The sequence below is a fragment of the Rhipicephalus sanguineus genome, chromosome 4 (assembly GCF_013339695.2).
Source record: "Rhipicephalus sanguineus isolate Rsan-2018 chromosome 4, BIME_Rsan_1.4, whole genome shotgun sequence".
In the NCBI taxonomy this organism is placed as follows: Eukaryota; Metazoa; Arthropoda; class Arachnida; order Ixodida; family Ixodidae; genus Rhipicephalus; species Rhipicephalus sanguineus.
In genome coordinates, this window is record NC_051179.1 from 20105404 (window position 1) to 20121544 (window position 16141).

General features: G+C 46.5%; 1 protein-coding gene across 4 annotated transcripts in view; it reads right to left on the bottom strand.

Annotated features, from left to right (window-relative positions):
- The window catches only part of LOC119389553 (serine/arginine repetitive matrix protein 2), a 167834-nt gene that overhangs the window by 9096 nt on the left and 142597 nt on the right, over nt 1-16141 (bottom strand). For all 4 annotated transcript variants that reach the window (XM_037656868.1, XM_049414463.1, XM_049414461.1 and 1 more), the window contains exons 8-11: nt 10495-10859; nt 9254-9395; nt 6956-7141; nt 4739-4897 (exon numbers count right to left, since the gene is read on the bottom strand). In XM_037656868.1, the coding sequence (XP_037512796.1) occupies nt 4739-4897; nt 6956-7141; nt 9254-9395; nt 10495-10859 (852 nt within the window). The remainder of the gene's footprint in view (nt 1-4738; nt 4898-6955; nt 7142-9253; nt 9396-10494; nt 10860-16141) is intronic.

Below are 16141 nucleotides of genomic sequence, written 5' to 3' on the forward strand. Positions count from 1 at the left end.
TGCACTGTTCATTTGTGCTGCCCAATTACGTACACTCACTTCCATCACGTCAAGCGCTTTTACGTGTTTTTAAGGCAGTTAATGTTGCAATGTTGCCATGTCGATGCATATTCGCCCGGCTGGTTGTGATTAAAACGTGAACGTACCGGCAAATTTGCCTGAACGCACTGGCGGAAAGGGCGAACTTCCTGTTTGTCGACACACCTAGTATTTGCCTCATCGTAGAAAGAAATACTTAAGTGTCGAGCGGACTTAACCTGGCGCGGCTCTCTTATAAAGGTGCAGGCTCAGCGTGGTTTTGTGGGTTGAGCTTATGTTGACAATCTGTGTGTCTACCTCTATAATTCGTGTATCTAAGCCGAGCGTACCAGTGCATTTTTGACGTTGCTGTTTCTTTATGCCGGCTTGTACAGGGGTTTAGGCAAAAAAAAAAAAAGATAGATTGCGCTCCCGCAGCCTCTTTGTGTCTTGAGTATGCCCACGTTTCTCACGTTTATCGTTTTTTCAAGTGGCTTTCTGTTTGCTCTATTGAAGGGTAGTTAGTCGCACCTTACACCAATTTCTTTCCCTCTCACGTCGTTTTTCTCTCTGATCATTTCGGAATAGATGCCGTGTTACTGAATTTCTCGAATTTAATCGCATGCTCTTGAGATCGTATAACTCGTTGACCAAATTTTGCTCTGCGATATTTAAATAACGGTGTCACTCATGCTTGTGATCCTCTTCACGTCTTACCGGATGCTGCAGCATGCGTAAGTAACGGGCTGTTGGCATCTGTTCCTGTTTTTCCATGCATTACAAAGGCACATACCGACCAGAATGGATTCCCTGTTGCCTAACTACAACTAGACTCCGCGAGCACAAGTTCGCACGTAGTGATGTCTGAAGCTTGCATGAGCCGCAAGTATACGCCTCACGCCACGAGGCAACATCTATTAATTTGTTATGAAAAAACGTATATACTGCTGTTCCCTGCCTCCCTTCGAAGTCCATCATTTGACGTGCGAAGACCGCAAAACGGCGCAGCGGCTGTCAAGTTTCACCTAATACGACAAAAAGGAAAACGACGTGATCGTCCGCCTTTTCAGTGATTGCAGTAAACTACAGTCAACCTCCCACCCCCTTCCCCAATACTTTTATTGCAATATTTTATGACTGCTCTGATTTTATGGTGCTTGTTGAAAAAAAATTTGTTAACTAACTGTTTTTATTTGATTACACCTCGACTGCCACAGATACGGCTTCGACAGCAATCTGACGACTTAAGTCCGCCCGCGCATGCCATTATGGAATGTACGAAGTAACTTCAAATCTACAGGGTCTGTCCATAAAGTAATGAGACTGGGCCTGATGAAACAAATTGCTGATCAGAGCGGCACACGTTATTAAAATTATTCAAGATTGTTTCTTTGTGCGTTGATCCACCGCTCCGAACGTGATTCTCACGCTGCAAGGGCTCCCTGAAAGTTGGCTGCCGTGACCTCTATCAGAGACTGTGTGACAGCCCGTTGGATGGTGGGCACACCGTCGAAACGGTGAGCTTTCAAGTTTCTCTTGAAAGGGCTTCTCTTTCAGGGCTCTATCAGGGCTGGTGCGGCTGTCACAAAGTCTCTGATAGAGGCCACGGCAGACAACTTCCAGGGAACCCTTGTAACGTGAGAATCACGTTGGAAGCTGCACGTCAACGCCCAAAGAAACTATGTTGAAGAATTTTATTAATATGTACCGGTACGTCGAATCAACAAACTCTTTTTACCAGACCTTGTCGCATACCATTACGCACAGACCTGTATATTGGCTTCTATAATGCTTCGTTTTGTGCGATAACTTTACTGAGCATTCTGGGTTCATAGTTCAGAACTAAATAAAGCCTCAGCTGTCACTTGAACGAAAAACTGAGCGACTCGTAAAAAAAGACGAGCGTTAATCCCTTATGTGCGATTACAAATGGCACAGAGAAAACGAGGTTGTCAACAGAAATTACTCCTTCCCAGCTACAAGCTCTACAGAAGCTAGTAATGTTCTTGATGCTCATACTTTAAAGAGCCACAGCTGATAAATAATAAACTCAGTACTAAAAACCTAACATTACAGGATACATCTCACCTTAAGTTACGGCTGAAAAGAAAATTTTCAAGGTACAATTATCGTGTTGTTAGGAAACCCCGTTGTTAGAGTACGTGGACGAAGTAATCACCGTCATTTTACCTTTGAAAAACCAACGGCCATTATAACGGCTAGACGACCAACCACTACCTTCATGCTTCACTAAAGATAGCATGCTTCTGCACTTATGTATAAAAAAAGATCCCAAGAGACTCTTCAAACCGAAGAACGGAGAGAGTACACGAGTAATCGCGATGTCAGTACCCCCGTTGTACGGAGAATTGCGTCCCACAGAACGTAAACGAGCAGTACAGAAAGAATACAGCCATCACCGTGACGTCTCCGATCGTCAGAAAACAGCCCACATGACAAAGAAACACAGAAAGTGACAACACAGAGAACTCTTTTCTCCAAATGGAGCTAGTAAGTACCCAGACACATCCGCATTCCACATTCCCTCACCTCGTGACCGAGTCGTGTGAAGAAAAAAACGCGTCGAAAGAAACGTACACAGAGAAAGAGAGAATGTAACAAGTTCTGAAAAACACGCCACAAATTGCAGGCAGGTCACCGAGAGCAAACAGCGCGTTTTGATTTTTTTGTTTTTTTCGCCCTGTGAAAGAGAGAGACCACCTCAGTGAGAGTTGAGCCAAGTGTGTTAGAACTCCCAAGGAATAAGGACGACAGGCTGTAAGAAGTGAGTGGGCTCTTCGTGCGATTGAAGGAGGCACCTTCGGGAGACGAATTGCCGCGGTGACCACCGCACACGCAGTCTCGAGGGTCAAAGGTCTCGTAGACGTCATCGTAGTCGTCGTGATTAAGTGGACCCCGTTGGGCGTCTTCTTCGAGGCTGTCGATGGCGAACTGGTCCTGCGTGACACTGACGAAGTCTGTCGGCGATTTGGCCGCGTAGTCGTCGCCTACATCGCTCTGCGAGCCGGGTGCCCTGGGACTAGAGCCTGTTTCAAAAGGTTGAGAGGATGAACCATGATGGGCGAATGAAGCAGTAAGGTCAGGGCGCCAGGATATTTACGTCAATTTTGCTGGCCGAGGCCTCGGTTCTGTATGGGGCTTTAATGTAAAACAGATTCTACGAGCGCTCTTGGCGCGTGACCGTGTACAAACAGGCGGTTACAGAAATTCCGCTGTGTGTACTCACAAAAACCTGTTTGCTAAAATTGTCCATGAGAGAATGTGTTAGCCAATTTTGATGCTCGACATTAGCGGTGGCAGCCAGCGAATGGTAGCGGGCACTTACGATCGAAAAGGTTTGCGAATACCGCCTCTGACTAACGCTTAAACCTGTAGCTTCGGCCCAGTATGCCAATACTTCAAAATGCGAATTTCTCTTTGCTAAGATGTAGACATTTTCAGTAGGTCAAGGCTTTTTCTGTGACCACTGCAGGCAAGCTCGACGCTTCCTGCAAAGGTCTTGATGAAGAAGAGGCCACTCGAAGCATTGGCTCTGGTACGATACTTGACCATTGTAAGTTCTCAACACTACCAGCTATCCGTCTCTTAAGAGTGTATTTATGGTTTTCCCGGACAACTTTCAGTGATTTATAACACAGAAATGAAGCTGTCGTATGCTAGCGTACCCTCTTAATCGCAGGTGAGTAAATTGGTCACCATAGTTTATGAATGTGGTACATCTTGTTCTTTCTTGATGAAACGCTGAAGCACTGCAGAGAGCAAATCACTGAGAGTACACAGGATTTACACGACTGTGCGAACACAGTTCATCTTTGTATGAATGTGTCATCCGTTTAGCGTCTGCTCGCCAGCGTCAAGTATCGTTTATGTAACTGCTTCATGACAACCAGATAAGTTCACTGTGCAATCGATGCTAAAGGAGAGCCGGTGATCTTTTTCAGGCATTCTTATATCGGCTGGCATCCGAGAACAAATTATGGGCTTTATGAAACGCATTTGAGTGAATTTCATGGCTGCCTAAAGGCTGACACATGTTTCTTCTGAATCTGGATTTCACCTTCGACCAAAGTCACAACTATGCGATGAACTATGATGCTTCTGGCATTTGCGATGAGTCAGTAGTATAATTTTCGAACAGTAAAATATATAAGCGACGGTAGGCTCCGTGGAAGAATCACAGAAACTCCAACATCATTCTCGTTGCACGAAGCTCCCGGAGCTGTTGACGTCCGTGTGGTGCTGTGCACAGACGCCTGATTTTCATCATGATTCGAGGCCTAGTAAGCACGAGAAGGGATTGGTATCAATGTCAGCTGAACTGGCCTGCTCATCCACGAATTTTTTAATGGTTCTGGTGACGAGATGAGTACGTTTTCCTGAGCATAAGAGGCTTGTTGTCCTGCACAAGCATGAAAGTTCGAAATGCAGAACAAGATTTTACGGCGTTCCGGCCACTTAGCTGACATTTTATTAACGTCCCACAATAAATTGTCCGCAAAAATTGCGCTTTGGGTACCAGTAGGCCTGATAAACATCCCGAACATTCTTAGGGATATTGTTCACGAAGAGTAGCATCGAAGGGTTTCCTGTCTTCTTAGAAAAAAAGACCCTGCCATCACAGGCATAGCACTGAGTGATTCAAACGAAGGTAAGTTTTTGCGCGTGTGCCAGTGTGTGCGTGTGCGTGTGATTTACGTACCTGAACTCCTCGACAGCCTGATGGAGGCGTCCTCCTGTTTCTTTTTCCGAATCTCCTTCAGCCAGTCAGGCACTACTTCGGTGGCCGAAGTCGGCTGGTGAAGACATTCGCTGGACAAGTTTGTCGCCCGCTTGCCACCGGTCTGGGACAGAGATTTGTCTGCAAGCGAGAAAGAAAGGCAACTTCGTTGGTGACACCGTAACTGCTGTACTGAAGAAAAAAAAAAAAAACACACTAGGTTGACTTGGTCCAACCGCTTTTGTAGTGACATATTGCACACACTCGTTAGGATCCGATGTCGTTGCTTTAGGTAGAACGTTGATTTTACAAAAGTACTACGAGATAAGCTCTTTGTAATGATTTTCAAAAAACACACCCACCTGCATTGCCAATTCGCACGTTGTCTATTGTGACGGAAAACTGTTGACACTGAAATATGTCAAAACTGTTATTTATAAGCCAAACACGCATTTCTTCCAGACGGGTGCTAACGCAAAAGCTGTGAGCGTTTCCACCACTTGCTCGCTACCACACATGGGATGTCTAGTTATAAACCTTCTAATCATCTGTTCGCGAAAGCTGAAATTGACTGAAGCCCTGCCTTTCCAGTGGGTAACGATTTCTTACAGAGGGATTATAACTTGCGCTTCTCTGCATGCATGTCCAACAAAGTTCAGCTTCAGTTCTCAACCAGGCACTATCGAAAAAACATTGATTCAATGATTGTTTCGTTCATTTTGGTTCCTGTTATAGTGCCCCAGCTAACTTTATCCGAGGTGTAGCTCGTTTGTTTGTTTGTTTACTTATTTTTACCTAATTAGCCAACTCACTGATGCGCAAACATAATATTGTTAGTGAAAGTGATCAGATGACCAAACTCCGCGTAGATCTGATAAACGTATAACATAAAAATTGGAGTCGATGTTATGCGAAGCGTGCGGCGGGAAGGTGACTGTGGCGTAATTCCTGTTTACTGAATGAAACGTTACAAAATGACTGCAAAGGTTTGTATAAATTTTCTACGCACTCATATATGTTGAAGAGCCGCATATGTGTTATATAACCAGTTGTTTACAGTTGGGTAACGCTGCCAACGGCAACGTGGGTATTACCAACACCATAAGCGGCAAGCTGATATGTAGTGTTTATACCTGTCCCTTATGATGGAAACGCACGCACGTTTCTCCAACCCCAGTGCATGTGTGGAAGAGGTTCTCGCTTGTCTTTTCATTACGCTTGGCTAAACTAGGTTGAGCCACTCTGTAGACAACTTCTAAGAGGAGCGGGAGGTTATAAGCTTCATTACCACCTGATGACGCACCTACCCGCTTTACAGATGTGCACTACGTATTTACGGGCTGCACCGTACACATGCATCGGTTTTGTGTATGTCGTCTACCCCTCGACAAATGTGCCTGTCATTAAGTTCTTCATCATACTGATGCCGCTGGGCACATATCTCCGGTATTCATTAAAGAGCCTGTCTCCCTCTCCTTCTATGTTCAAGCAAGTGACACGCTACACTACGAAAAGAAATTTCTAGTGAAAATGTGCGTGAGGTCTCTTTCCATGCGAACGCTTCTGCTTCTCTCTCTTCTTCTACTCACAGTGGATACTAAGCCTTGTGGGACACTTGAAACACTTCCCAAATAGTGAATAGATCACTCCGTGCTCTTCTTTCTACCGCTGTGCCTTACTAACGCGATAGCTAGCCAAGACTTGCGTAATTGTTGGGCCACTTCTCTAGAAAGTAGTTTGTCTGTTTCTTTCGCACTGATCGCAGCAGACCCGTAGTCGGGAAATTTTTTCGGAGGAGGGGGAGGAGCACTTACTGGAAACCTTGACTATTTGAGGAAAGCACTTATTTTCTAGTAATTATTTTTGATAAAGATCGCAGTGTGTATATTATGTGACTTTTTAAATAAAATTTTATTAGTAGCTCTATATCTTTCCCGTTGAGATGAATCTTCCTAACGGTATAATATACGGACGATTCGTAGGGGCGGGGGGGGGGGCGACTTATTCTTGCCCCCCCTCCCCCCGCATCGTCCGTGTAAGAATGTTGTACCGTTCGGATCATTGATCTCCACCCTCCTCCCCCCCTCTGGCTACGGGCCTAGCTGCCGGGGCATACATACTCATTCAGTCAACATGAAAGGACAGTATAACATGGCACTGTCCAATGCCGCCGGCAAACAATCGAGCCCCTTCGCTCACCTAAGCGAGCCCAGTCTATGCCGCTCTTCTTCTTGCGCTCGGCCTCGAGGATCCACGACGGTGTAACGGCCGAGTCCGTTGTGTCCCACGGCGAAGCCCGGCCTGTCGACATGACGTCGCGGCTGCGCATCTGGACGCTCGAACTCCTCCGTAGCGGAGGACCACCCCTGACGCCACCTCGTGAGACTGCGCGCAAGAGAGTGTACGGCGTCCGTCAGTTGATAAAAAGAAAGACAAAAAAAGAAAAGATAGCTTGCAATAGTTCCATATACCAGGTGTTCAAACTTAAGCGTTATGGCTTTGTAAAAATTAAGCACTGGGAAGAACGTGAAAACCATATTTGCAGATAAGTTATGTATCCAGGGGGACACAAAGTGAGACAATAATTATCGCTCTCAGCCGCCCAATTAACTAAGATTGAATAATTACCTTTTCAATGAGTGCCGCAAGCGGGCATGTTTTTATTTAAAAGTTGGAGGCAGGCGCGCTTCTGCACAGTTCCATTTGGAAGAATTGTTCTAGCATGTCTGTGCCCCGAGATATCCCGCTGCAAAGTTTAATTGCGGTTTCCATGATTACGCATGTAAGACAGTGAGCACAGGAGCAAAGCTCCTCCCCGATCTACCGCGGCAGTTGCGTGTGGAGTTTAATCTGACAACGGGTCGAAGGCATAGGCAAAGATGATAATGGTTACCCTTGTGCTACCGGCTCGCGATAGCAAGCAATGACTGCTCGTCACATCGGGGAGGAGCTTTGCGCCAGTGCTCACTGTCTTGCATGCGTAATAATGGAAACCGCAATTAAACTTTGCAGCGGGATATCTTGGGGCACAGAGATGCTAGAAGAATTCTTCCAAGTGGAACTGTGTAGAAACGCGACTTCCTGCAACTTTTCAATACAAACAAGCCCGCTTGCGGCACTCATTAAAACGTTCATTATTCAATCTTAGTTAATTGGGCGGCTGACAGCGATGATTACTGCCTCACTTCGTGTCCCCCTGGATACATCACTCATCTGCAAATGTGGTTTTCACGTTCTTCCCAGTGCTTAATTTTAACAAAACCATAAAGCTTAACTTTGAACACCCGGTATATACACAATGCGTCCCACAAGCAGGAATATATGGCTATCACTGACGTCACTGAAACCGCCATGTTGGAGTTACAACATGGTGGGGCGCGAAGGTTGTGGTGCCACGTTAACGTTGTCAGCACATGGCACGCCGGTTCTTTCATTATTCATGCACAGAGACCAATCACATCCTGACCACCCCACCATGGTGGTCTAGTTGTTATGGTGCTTGCTTGCTTACCCGAAGGTCGCGGGATCGAATCCCAGCCGCGGCGGCCGCATTTTCGATGGAGGCGAAAATGCTTGAGGCCCGTGTGCCTGGATTTAGGGGCACGTTAAAAAACCCCAGGTGGTCGAAATTTCCGGAGCCCTCCACTACGGCGTCCCTCATAACGTTAAACTCCAACAATCAATTATTTATTAATAACGTTCCGGCCGCGTCGAAATCCCATAGAAGCTGAGTAACCGAAACGTAGTTAGGCTGCCTTGACGCCATCATAGCAGCCGTATAGGAATACCTAGAACCGGCGTCCATGACGTCACGCGCAAGCTATCAATAGATAGGACAACGTGCTGGTGGCGCGTTAGTTATTTTTTTCCACTCTGGAAAAATGATAGAAGCTCATTAAGTTTGCTTCACAAGACAGCCGTGATCGCTGCTCTGCGAAGCACCGGAAGCCCCTTGTGCGCTGCAACACTGACATGGTATATTTGATTTCCCTCTTCTTGTGGGAAGAGATGTGTGGGACAGGCCACCGGCAGGTCCTTCAATATCCGGCTATGGGATCATCACAACAGCTTGAATAACACGGTTCAAGACCATAATAATTGCCGTGACTGCGGCTGCCCGCCCTACTTTGACGAAAGCGAGGTGCTAGCTAAGCAGAGCTCACAGTTAACGCGCGAGATTGTTGAGGCCAATTTCATGACAAACTAAATATACTGCGCGGAAGAACACATAAAACCAGTTTATCAGATGTAACATGACTGTAGTCCAAAGAATTCTGCTTTGCACATCCTTAGTTGATTGGCGGTGGGCTCTCCCCCCCTGCCCCACATACCCCCCCCCCCCCCCCCCCCTCTGTGCGTACGCCTATGGTTGCGCTTGTTTTGTTTTGAAACTCGCAGTTTACAATTACGTGATGTACCTGGGTGAGGAACAGCTTCCAGTAAAGTAAGACGGTACAAAGTCTCAAAATCTCAATGCGTAAGGCGCACAACACTCACCGTGATCGGACAGAGCGGTCCGGGTCGGGCTCCCACGTGCATGACCCCCTGCGTCCTTCTTGGTTGCAGGCACCGGAGCTTCGATGAGCTCGACTCGCTTCGGCGTCAGGTACTCGGCCACGCCCAGCGATTCCGACGCCGTCTGGCGGTGGTAAGAAGATATTACAGAGTTTAAAGCTTCAGCATCAACAAATGAACGTAAAAGTTACTCAACTGGAACAATCGGTCTGCCCAATGTTGCCACTTGTTAATGCCCAACACGCGTCGTCATAACAGAATGTGAAACAAGCGACAAAAATCATATCTGAAGAGGAAAACTAGTTGTGAAAATTGATTCACGGTTTATCATAATAAAGGACCACTGCAGAATTGTGGTAAAACTCTAATAGTGTAACACCAATACCTTGGATTCCCAACACATTTCAACACGGTCCTCACTGTCTCATTAGCGTAAATGTGAAATATTTAAATGTCCTAAGGGAATCCACATATTTAGCGGCACGCCACTAGAATTTTACCTTAGTGTTAAAGGGGCTATCTAGTGTATATAACCGCGAGTGAATTTTGATAATAAGCCCTGTTTCTTAAATATGATACTTCGTCTATTTTCCATTGAGTTCCGGATGGGCGTGAGGGCACCGCCGAGGGATGGCGCCACATCAACGTGCCCTATAGTGTGCGTCCTAAATTCCCGTGGAGTTACTGTATAGGCTCCCTACAAACTCTGTAGAAGCAGCCCTACAGTATATAGCTCCAATGCCCCGAAATTCTGGGGATTTCGACAATGCACTTCTACTCCATTCAAACTTCTACTCGAGCTAACGATCGAGGGACCCGATCGTTAGCTTAAGTCGTTGTCAGATGCTTAAGCAGTGCTTTGAAGATATTCCAAGCATTTCGGGTCATTAAAAAGCGCGACCAGCTTAATAGATAAAGGTGCCCGTTATTTGTGAGGCTCAACTATGTGAAGCCAAATGACAATGAATCCAGAGAAAGCGTATGGCGTGTTGTTTTTTGTTCGTAATTGAACAGTACTGTTGCTGAGATAAACATAAGCACATGTGGTTCGTATCGAAAAAAAAAGCGCCTGTACGCATCAAAAGGTATTATAGCACTATCTGACACGGACGAAAAAGACACAACGGGACGATGTCTTCGTCGTACGAGTGCGCTAGCACTATCATACCTCTTGGTGCACTTAACCAACTAGCCAAAAATCCACTTTGTCAGCCTATACGCACTCTGGTCCTTCCGGCGGCCACTCTGTCGGATCTAGCCGACGCGCCGGGGGGTCTGTCCAGCCTCGTTGGCGACGGCGTGGTGACGGCCACGTTGTCTTCGCGGTGGCTCTTCCACGTGAGCGTGGGCGATGCGGAGCGGGGTACGGCGGGCGCAGGCTCCACGGCACCGGCGACCCCGACGCCGCCTCCTCGCGTCTGGAAAACCACGTTCAGCGGCGGCGCCTTCTCGACGTGTCGAAGCTGGACGTTGAGGAAGCTGGGTTTCTCGTCCTCCGTAGAACTGGCGCCGGCCGACGCGGCGTCCGAAGAGGATGACGACGAAGACACGAGCACGAACTCGTCCGACGAGCGACGTCTCTCAGGAGCTGCGTTGAGAGAGAGAGAAGATTTGTTGAAATGCAAAATATTATGATGTATGATTGTTTTATAGTGACTCTGAAATGACGATATAAAATTGTGATTGATCATGGTGATTCCGTGGACGCTTACGATCAGTAATAATAATAGTCAAAATGATACTAATTTTATTAACGTTTCAGTGAGCCTTCAACTGACACAGTTATAGCTGGGAAGAAGGACTTCATCAGTTTGCCACGTACCGCAGGCTGAAAAGCACTGCGAACACAGACATCAGCACCAAAGGGCAGTGAGGGGCGGGGGAGGGAGGGGGGGGGGTGTCGTCAGGACCTAACATCCTCCCTGGACACATAGCAGGGCTGCGCGAATAAACACGGACGAACACAGGACGAGCGCAATTCTCGTCCGTGCTTTTTCGCGCAGACCTGCCATATGTGTTCAAGAATACACCAACTAGCCCAAATAAGAGCTTTACTGCAATCCTCCCTGGATCTCCGCATGCGCACACGTTGCGAGTCTGAAGAACCTTACACACAAATCACACTTACAAGTACGTTTACTGACGTTGTTCACCTTAAGTAGCTTGGGTAGGCTACGCTGAAATTTGATGCGATGAAGACATCCTTCTGCTTGCCTATTAAGAGGCTGAACGTTCTCCAACCAACACAATTGGTATAAAAATCACTGTGGACGTTGCCTCCAGAATAATTCGGAGCTCATCGGCTACTATGACGCGCGTCTAAATCATACAGATAAAAGTGCTTTCATATTGCCACCAGTGGAATGTGGTTTAGATGACTCAGATTCAAACCCGTAAACTCGTAATATGCGGCAGAATGTCGTAACAACTGACTCAGTGAGGTGGGCGTAAAGACTGAAGTGACCGCGGAGACAAGACCTTACGAAAAGTTGGATGACCATGTAGAGAACGGCATTATTCGATGGATGCTGGAGATATTTTCTTTTGTATTAAGCTTAGCATGCTCTCAGATGGCAGATGTGAGATTACAATGGTGACGCTATGAAATAGCATACACATACGTAATACGAACGCATGCAAAAAGCGGTAACACCAGCACGGAACTGGCAACGAGGGTGTTTATTTTAGACAGGTGTTCTGGAGGAAAAACGAGATCACCTTCACTGCCCGCGAAACACTAGGAGCGTTTCCTCAGAGCCTAAGCCCCAGGTGGAGCTATAAAGAGCTACAACGTAAACGTGAAAGAGATTTCAAAAGAATTCCGTAGGCTCCAAAGCGCGTTTAAAACCAAGCAGAAACTGAAATATATAAGTGAACCACCGTGCTTCAATAAGTAGTATAGTTACACTGTCGTCGGCGCACTACAGAAAAAAAAAGCCTTATTGCCATGCACTTCAAAGTTTCAGCACTGCTTTTTACACTAACTGCTGGCGCCTGGGGCTTGCTCAGGAATGCAGTGTGGTGATATGATGCAAAATGGCTGCCGCTTATAACAGGAAGATGAAACGAGTCCTGTAATCAGAGCACAAAAAGGAAGTTTTGCGTTGAAACGATGCATAAATAATGGACAAGAGACGATAGGAGCGCTGAGTTGAATGCTATTTTGAATCCACGGTGACTTCAGCGAGGAACTAAGTTAGGCACGGTCGCAGAGAATCTTAACAAACACTAATTCGAAAAAACGCACTTTCTGTTTCCCATGATCCGCAATGATCCCCTAGCAGTCACAAATCACGATGCAAACTTTGCAAAGTCTATATATCTGTCAAATGTATACAATCCTATTAGAATAGATAAAATCACGGCGGTGTTGTAGGAAGACGATTTCTTCATTTTGTTATGAGTCCTCATATAGTAACGAAATAATATAAACGATTAAGGTTGTGTGTAGTTCCTAACGCGGGCACTCTTGTCGTAAACAGATCAGAGTGGACCGGCTCTGAGCACGTGAGCTAGTTAGTTGTCGTTTGCAAGCAATTACGAGAACGAAAAACGAACACAATTATCTATAAGTTGCAATGCGGACGCCGCAAGTAGAACATTGCGCCAAACATGACATTACCTTGCCCAGGGTAGAAGCGTACATATATAGCGATACTGAGCGCAATGGACAGAAATGCAGTCACATTGAATATGCTCAAGATAACGTTTGCTCTTAGATTAAATGATCATAGCTGAAAAGAACTAGCAAGTGCAACTCCACGTAGATTAATGTGTACTGCCTGAAATTGCAAACATTAAACTGGAAACTTATGCAGCTCTGCAACATCCTTTTGTCATCTACATCTAATAAACATACCTTAGTGTACTTCGTTACAAGTAAGAGCCCACGTTAACAAAAGGTCTTACGCTAAAAAATTTCCTAAGAGAATATTTCAGCCAATCACGATGCGGGACTTATCACAAGCGAAGCCGGCTGACCAATGAGGAAACACACTTACGAAAGAGTAGTTTTGTGAATTCGGCCTCGGGAATCACAGGTTTGCTCGTACACGACATCAATGTGCACCAGAGAACCAAGCATTGATAGCACATTCGCGCTAAGCTTGCCCTGTACCTCAAATATACGTACTAAACAAATATAGGTTACGCAAATATGGAAACGTAAATGTATGAAAAAAAAAACGTGTCGCATCATTGTAGACATTTGATTAACGCGTCGAATTGAATGAACTGCCGCACTGACCGATGCCGAATTATTTAATTTCAGCTGTATACCAAAGAAAACAAATTGTGAATAGGTGGTCAATCGCTTAGCACTACATGTCGGAACGATAACCGCGAGAGGCGCCGTGCAGTTGGGCAGTCAACACCGAGGATAACGGAAGTTTATACGTGGACAAGCAGAAACGGTGAATCATCTTCTATTTGACAGTAGGGAACTCAAAACCGCGACAACGCCGAGGAATAACTGAATCGGGGCTCCGAAACTCGCAGAACGGTGATAGTGATACCTGATTACACAGTATCCAATCCTTGATGAAGTGCTGTACGTTGACGTATCCTCGACGGATGCCGACAGGTGCACGAACACACACCTGCCACTTACGACGTCGCGGTACTCTCCCCCCCAAAAAACGCCGCTGCACGTACGTCTGGCCACCCGAACGCGAAGACGGCGCACTCAAGACGTCTTGGTCGCCGTCGATTTAGGAGGCAGCCAGATCGAGGTGGCGGGAAAGGAAGGAGGCGAGCGGGTGAAGTGAACAAATACACAAAATGGAGAAGTCGCCCCGATGATCAAAGCCGATACGGAGACGAGAAAAAAAGGGGCGACTGAATCGCGCACAGTCGCCGTTTCAGGCGCCGGCGCTTTTGGCGGGGAAGCGAAGATACGTTCTGCCGTAGGTGAGGAGGAAAGGGACGAGCTATATAAGTGAGCGAGGCTAGGCAAATAATGGGGCAGTGCAACGAGCAGCGGCGAGAGGACGAAATAAGAATATAAGATGGAAGGTAAAACAGGGCTGCTTCGCGAAACGAGGGAGGAGACAGGTGAAGGGGAGGGGCAGCCTAATAAACCAAACACGAAAGTCAGCGCGAGGGAGCTTGCTATAAAATAGCGGCCGGAGCGGTCGAGGAACACGTTAAGAAGCTTATAGAAGGGAGGACCTCGCTAACGGGGAAGGCGTGTAAGGCTCAGGTGTCCACCGGGTTCCTTCTCTCTCCCTCTCTCGCCTTCAGAGATGCTTGCGTACATGGCGACATCGTTTCCATACCCGCGTTTTCTGTCTCATTTCGAATCAAAATACTGAAACGTGACTGGCCGCGGGCCAGTAGGTGGTCTTCCTCGACGACTTCTCTTTCACTCTCTCTCTCTATATATCTCCTGTGTCCGAGCAGTGGCAGCCCAAAAAGCGATAGAGATCGACTTTTGCTTTCGAAAGCTCTCGTGCAGGTTTTTCATGAGGTCCCGCTAGGAAGAAAAAGAAAAGCCTCTCGTGTGCAGGTCAAAAGTAAGCCGGCGGCGTGACAGTCCTCGCGGTTCGGTATACACTTTTAAGGAACTTTAAGGAAGAAACTGTGTTGTACGTATGTGGATGCATACAAAATAGATTCACGAGACGCGCGCAGCCTAATTCAGATGTTGGGGGTTCCAGTATTCATTGCACAGAATCCTAAAGTATGCTCAGGAAGGGACGCAGCAAGGGGAACAGAAAAACCACAAAACAATCACAGCTAACAACTCGGTTAAAGGAGCGCAAAAAGCCCGATGAACGAGAAATTGCGTACAAGCGAAAGACGGCAGGGCAAGTTGGTGTGCAGGTGTCTTGCTGGGGGAAATGGTAAAACCATAGTTAAAAACTAACTTTGCATAAATTTTCCATACATGGTTTCAAGCTTTCTGTATATTTTAAGACTAAATTATAATGCTCAACACTTCCCGCGAATTGATTGTACTTGAGCCTATACTTTCTCGCTCTCGCATACGTGCCACTTTCGAGCATTTTTAGAAATTCGCTGAAGTCATTGAAATTGTTTAGTTTGTTTGGTGTTGTAGAGTGTTTTGCACATGCTTTGTATCAGTCACTTTCCGTGTATATCACTTCATTCTTCATCGTAGCCATCTGGAGAAGCATGCTAGGCGTACAAGCATAAGAATATGCTTTGCAAACATTCTGCTAGGGTGGACCTGAGGATGCACTGATCCAGGCGGGAAACGCACGTCAAGAGCCACAGTGAGCTGAGACAATGATTGCATTGCCTGTACAACGTACCATAGCGAGTCGAACGAAGAAAGAACATGCGGATAGTAACAAGAGGTCGCACGCGTGAGCAAGAACATTAACTGGCCCGCTACCGTTTCGAAGCCGGAGCCCTCCCCCACCTCCTAGTTGGCTATAGTGCTGGCTAAATGGAGGCTAATGCTGGCTAGAGTTGGCTAATGTCGGCCATCCTCTATTACAGCAGCAACATCGTTTTCAATCGTAATCTAATTATTGAATTGTCTGCAAGTATCTTTATTGCTTTATCTTGACAGAAAAGCACCATTTGCAGTATAACTGCACGTCTCATGAATTGCATGGTACCTGAGAGATCGCGTGTCCGAAGTCTTAGTCATCATCAGCTATTATTTTTAAAGTACACTGCAGGACGAAGGCATCTCACAATGGTCACCAACCTACCCTATCCTGTGCCAGCTGATTCTATATGTTATCACAACGAACTTCTTATTTCATCACTCCATCTAACTCACTGCCCTCCACGCCTTCTTTTCCCTTCCCTTGATGTCCTCTCCGTTGCTCTAACTGACCACCGGTTGTCCGTGCTAGGCATTACGAGGCTGGCCCAGGTCAACTTCATTCGTTTAAC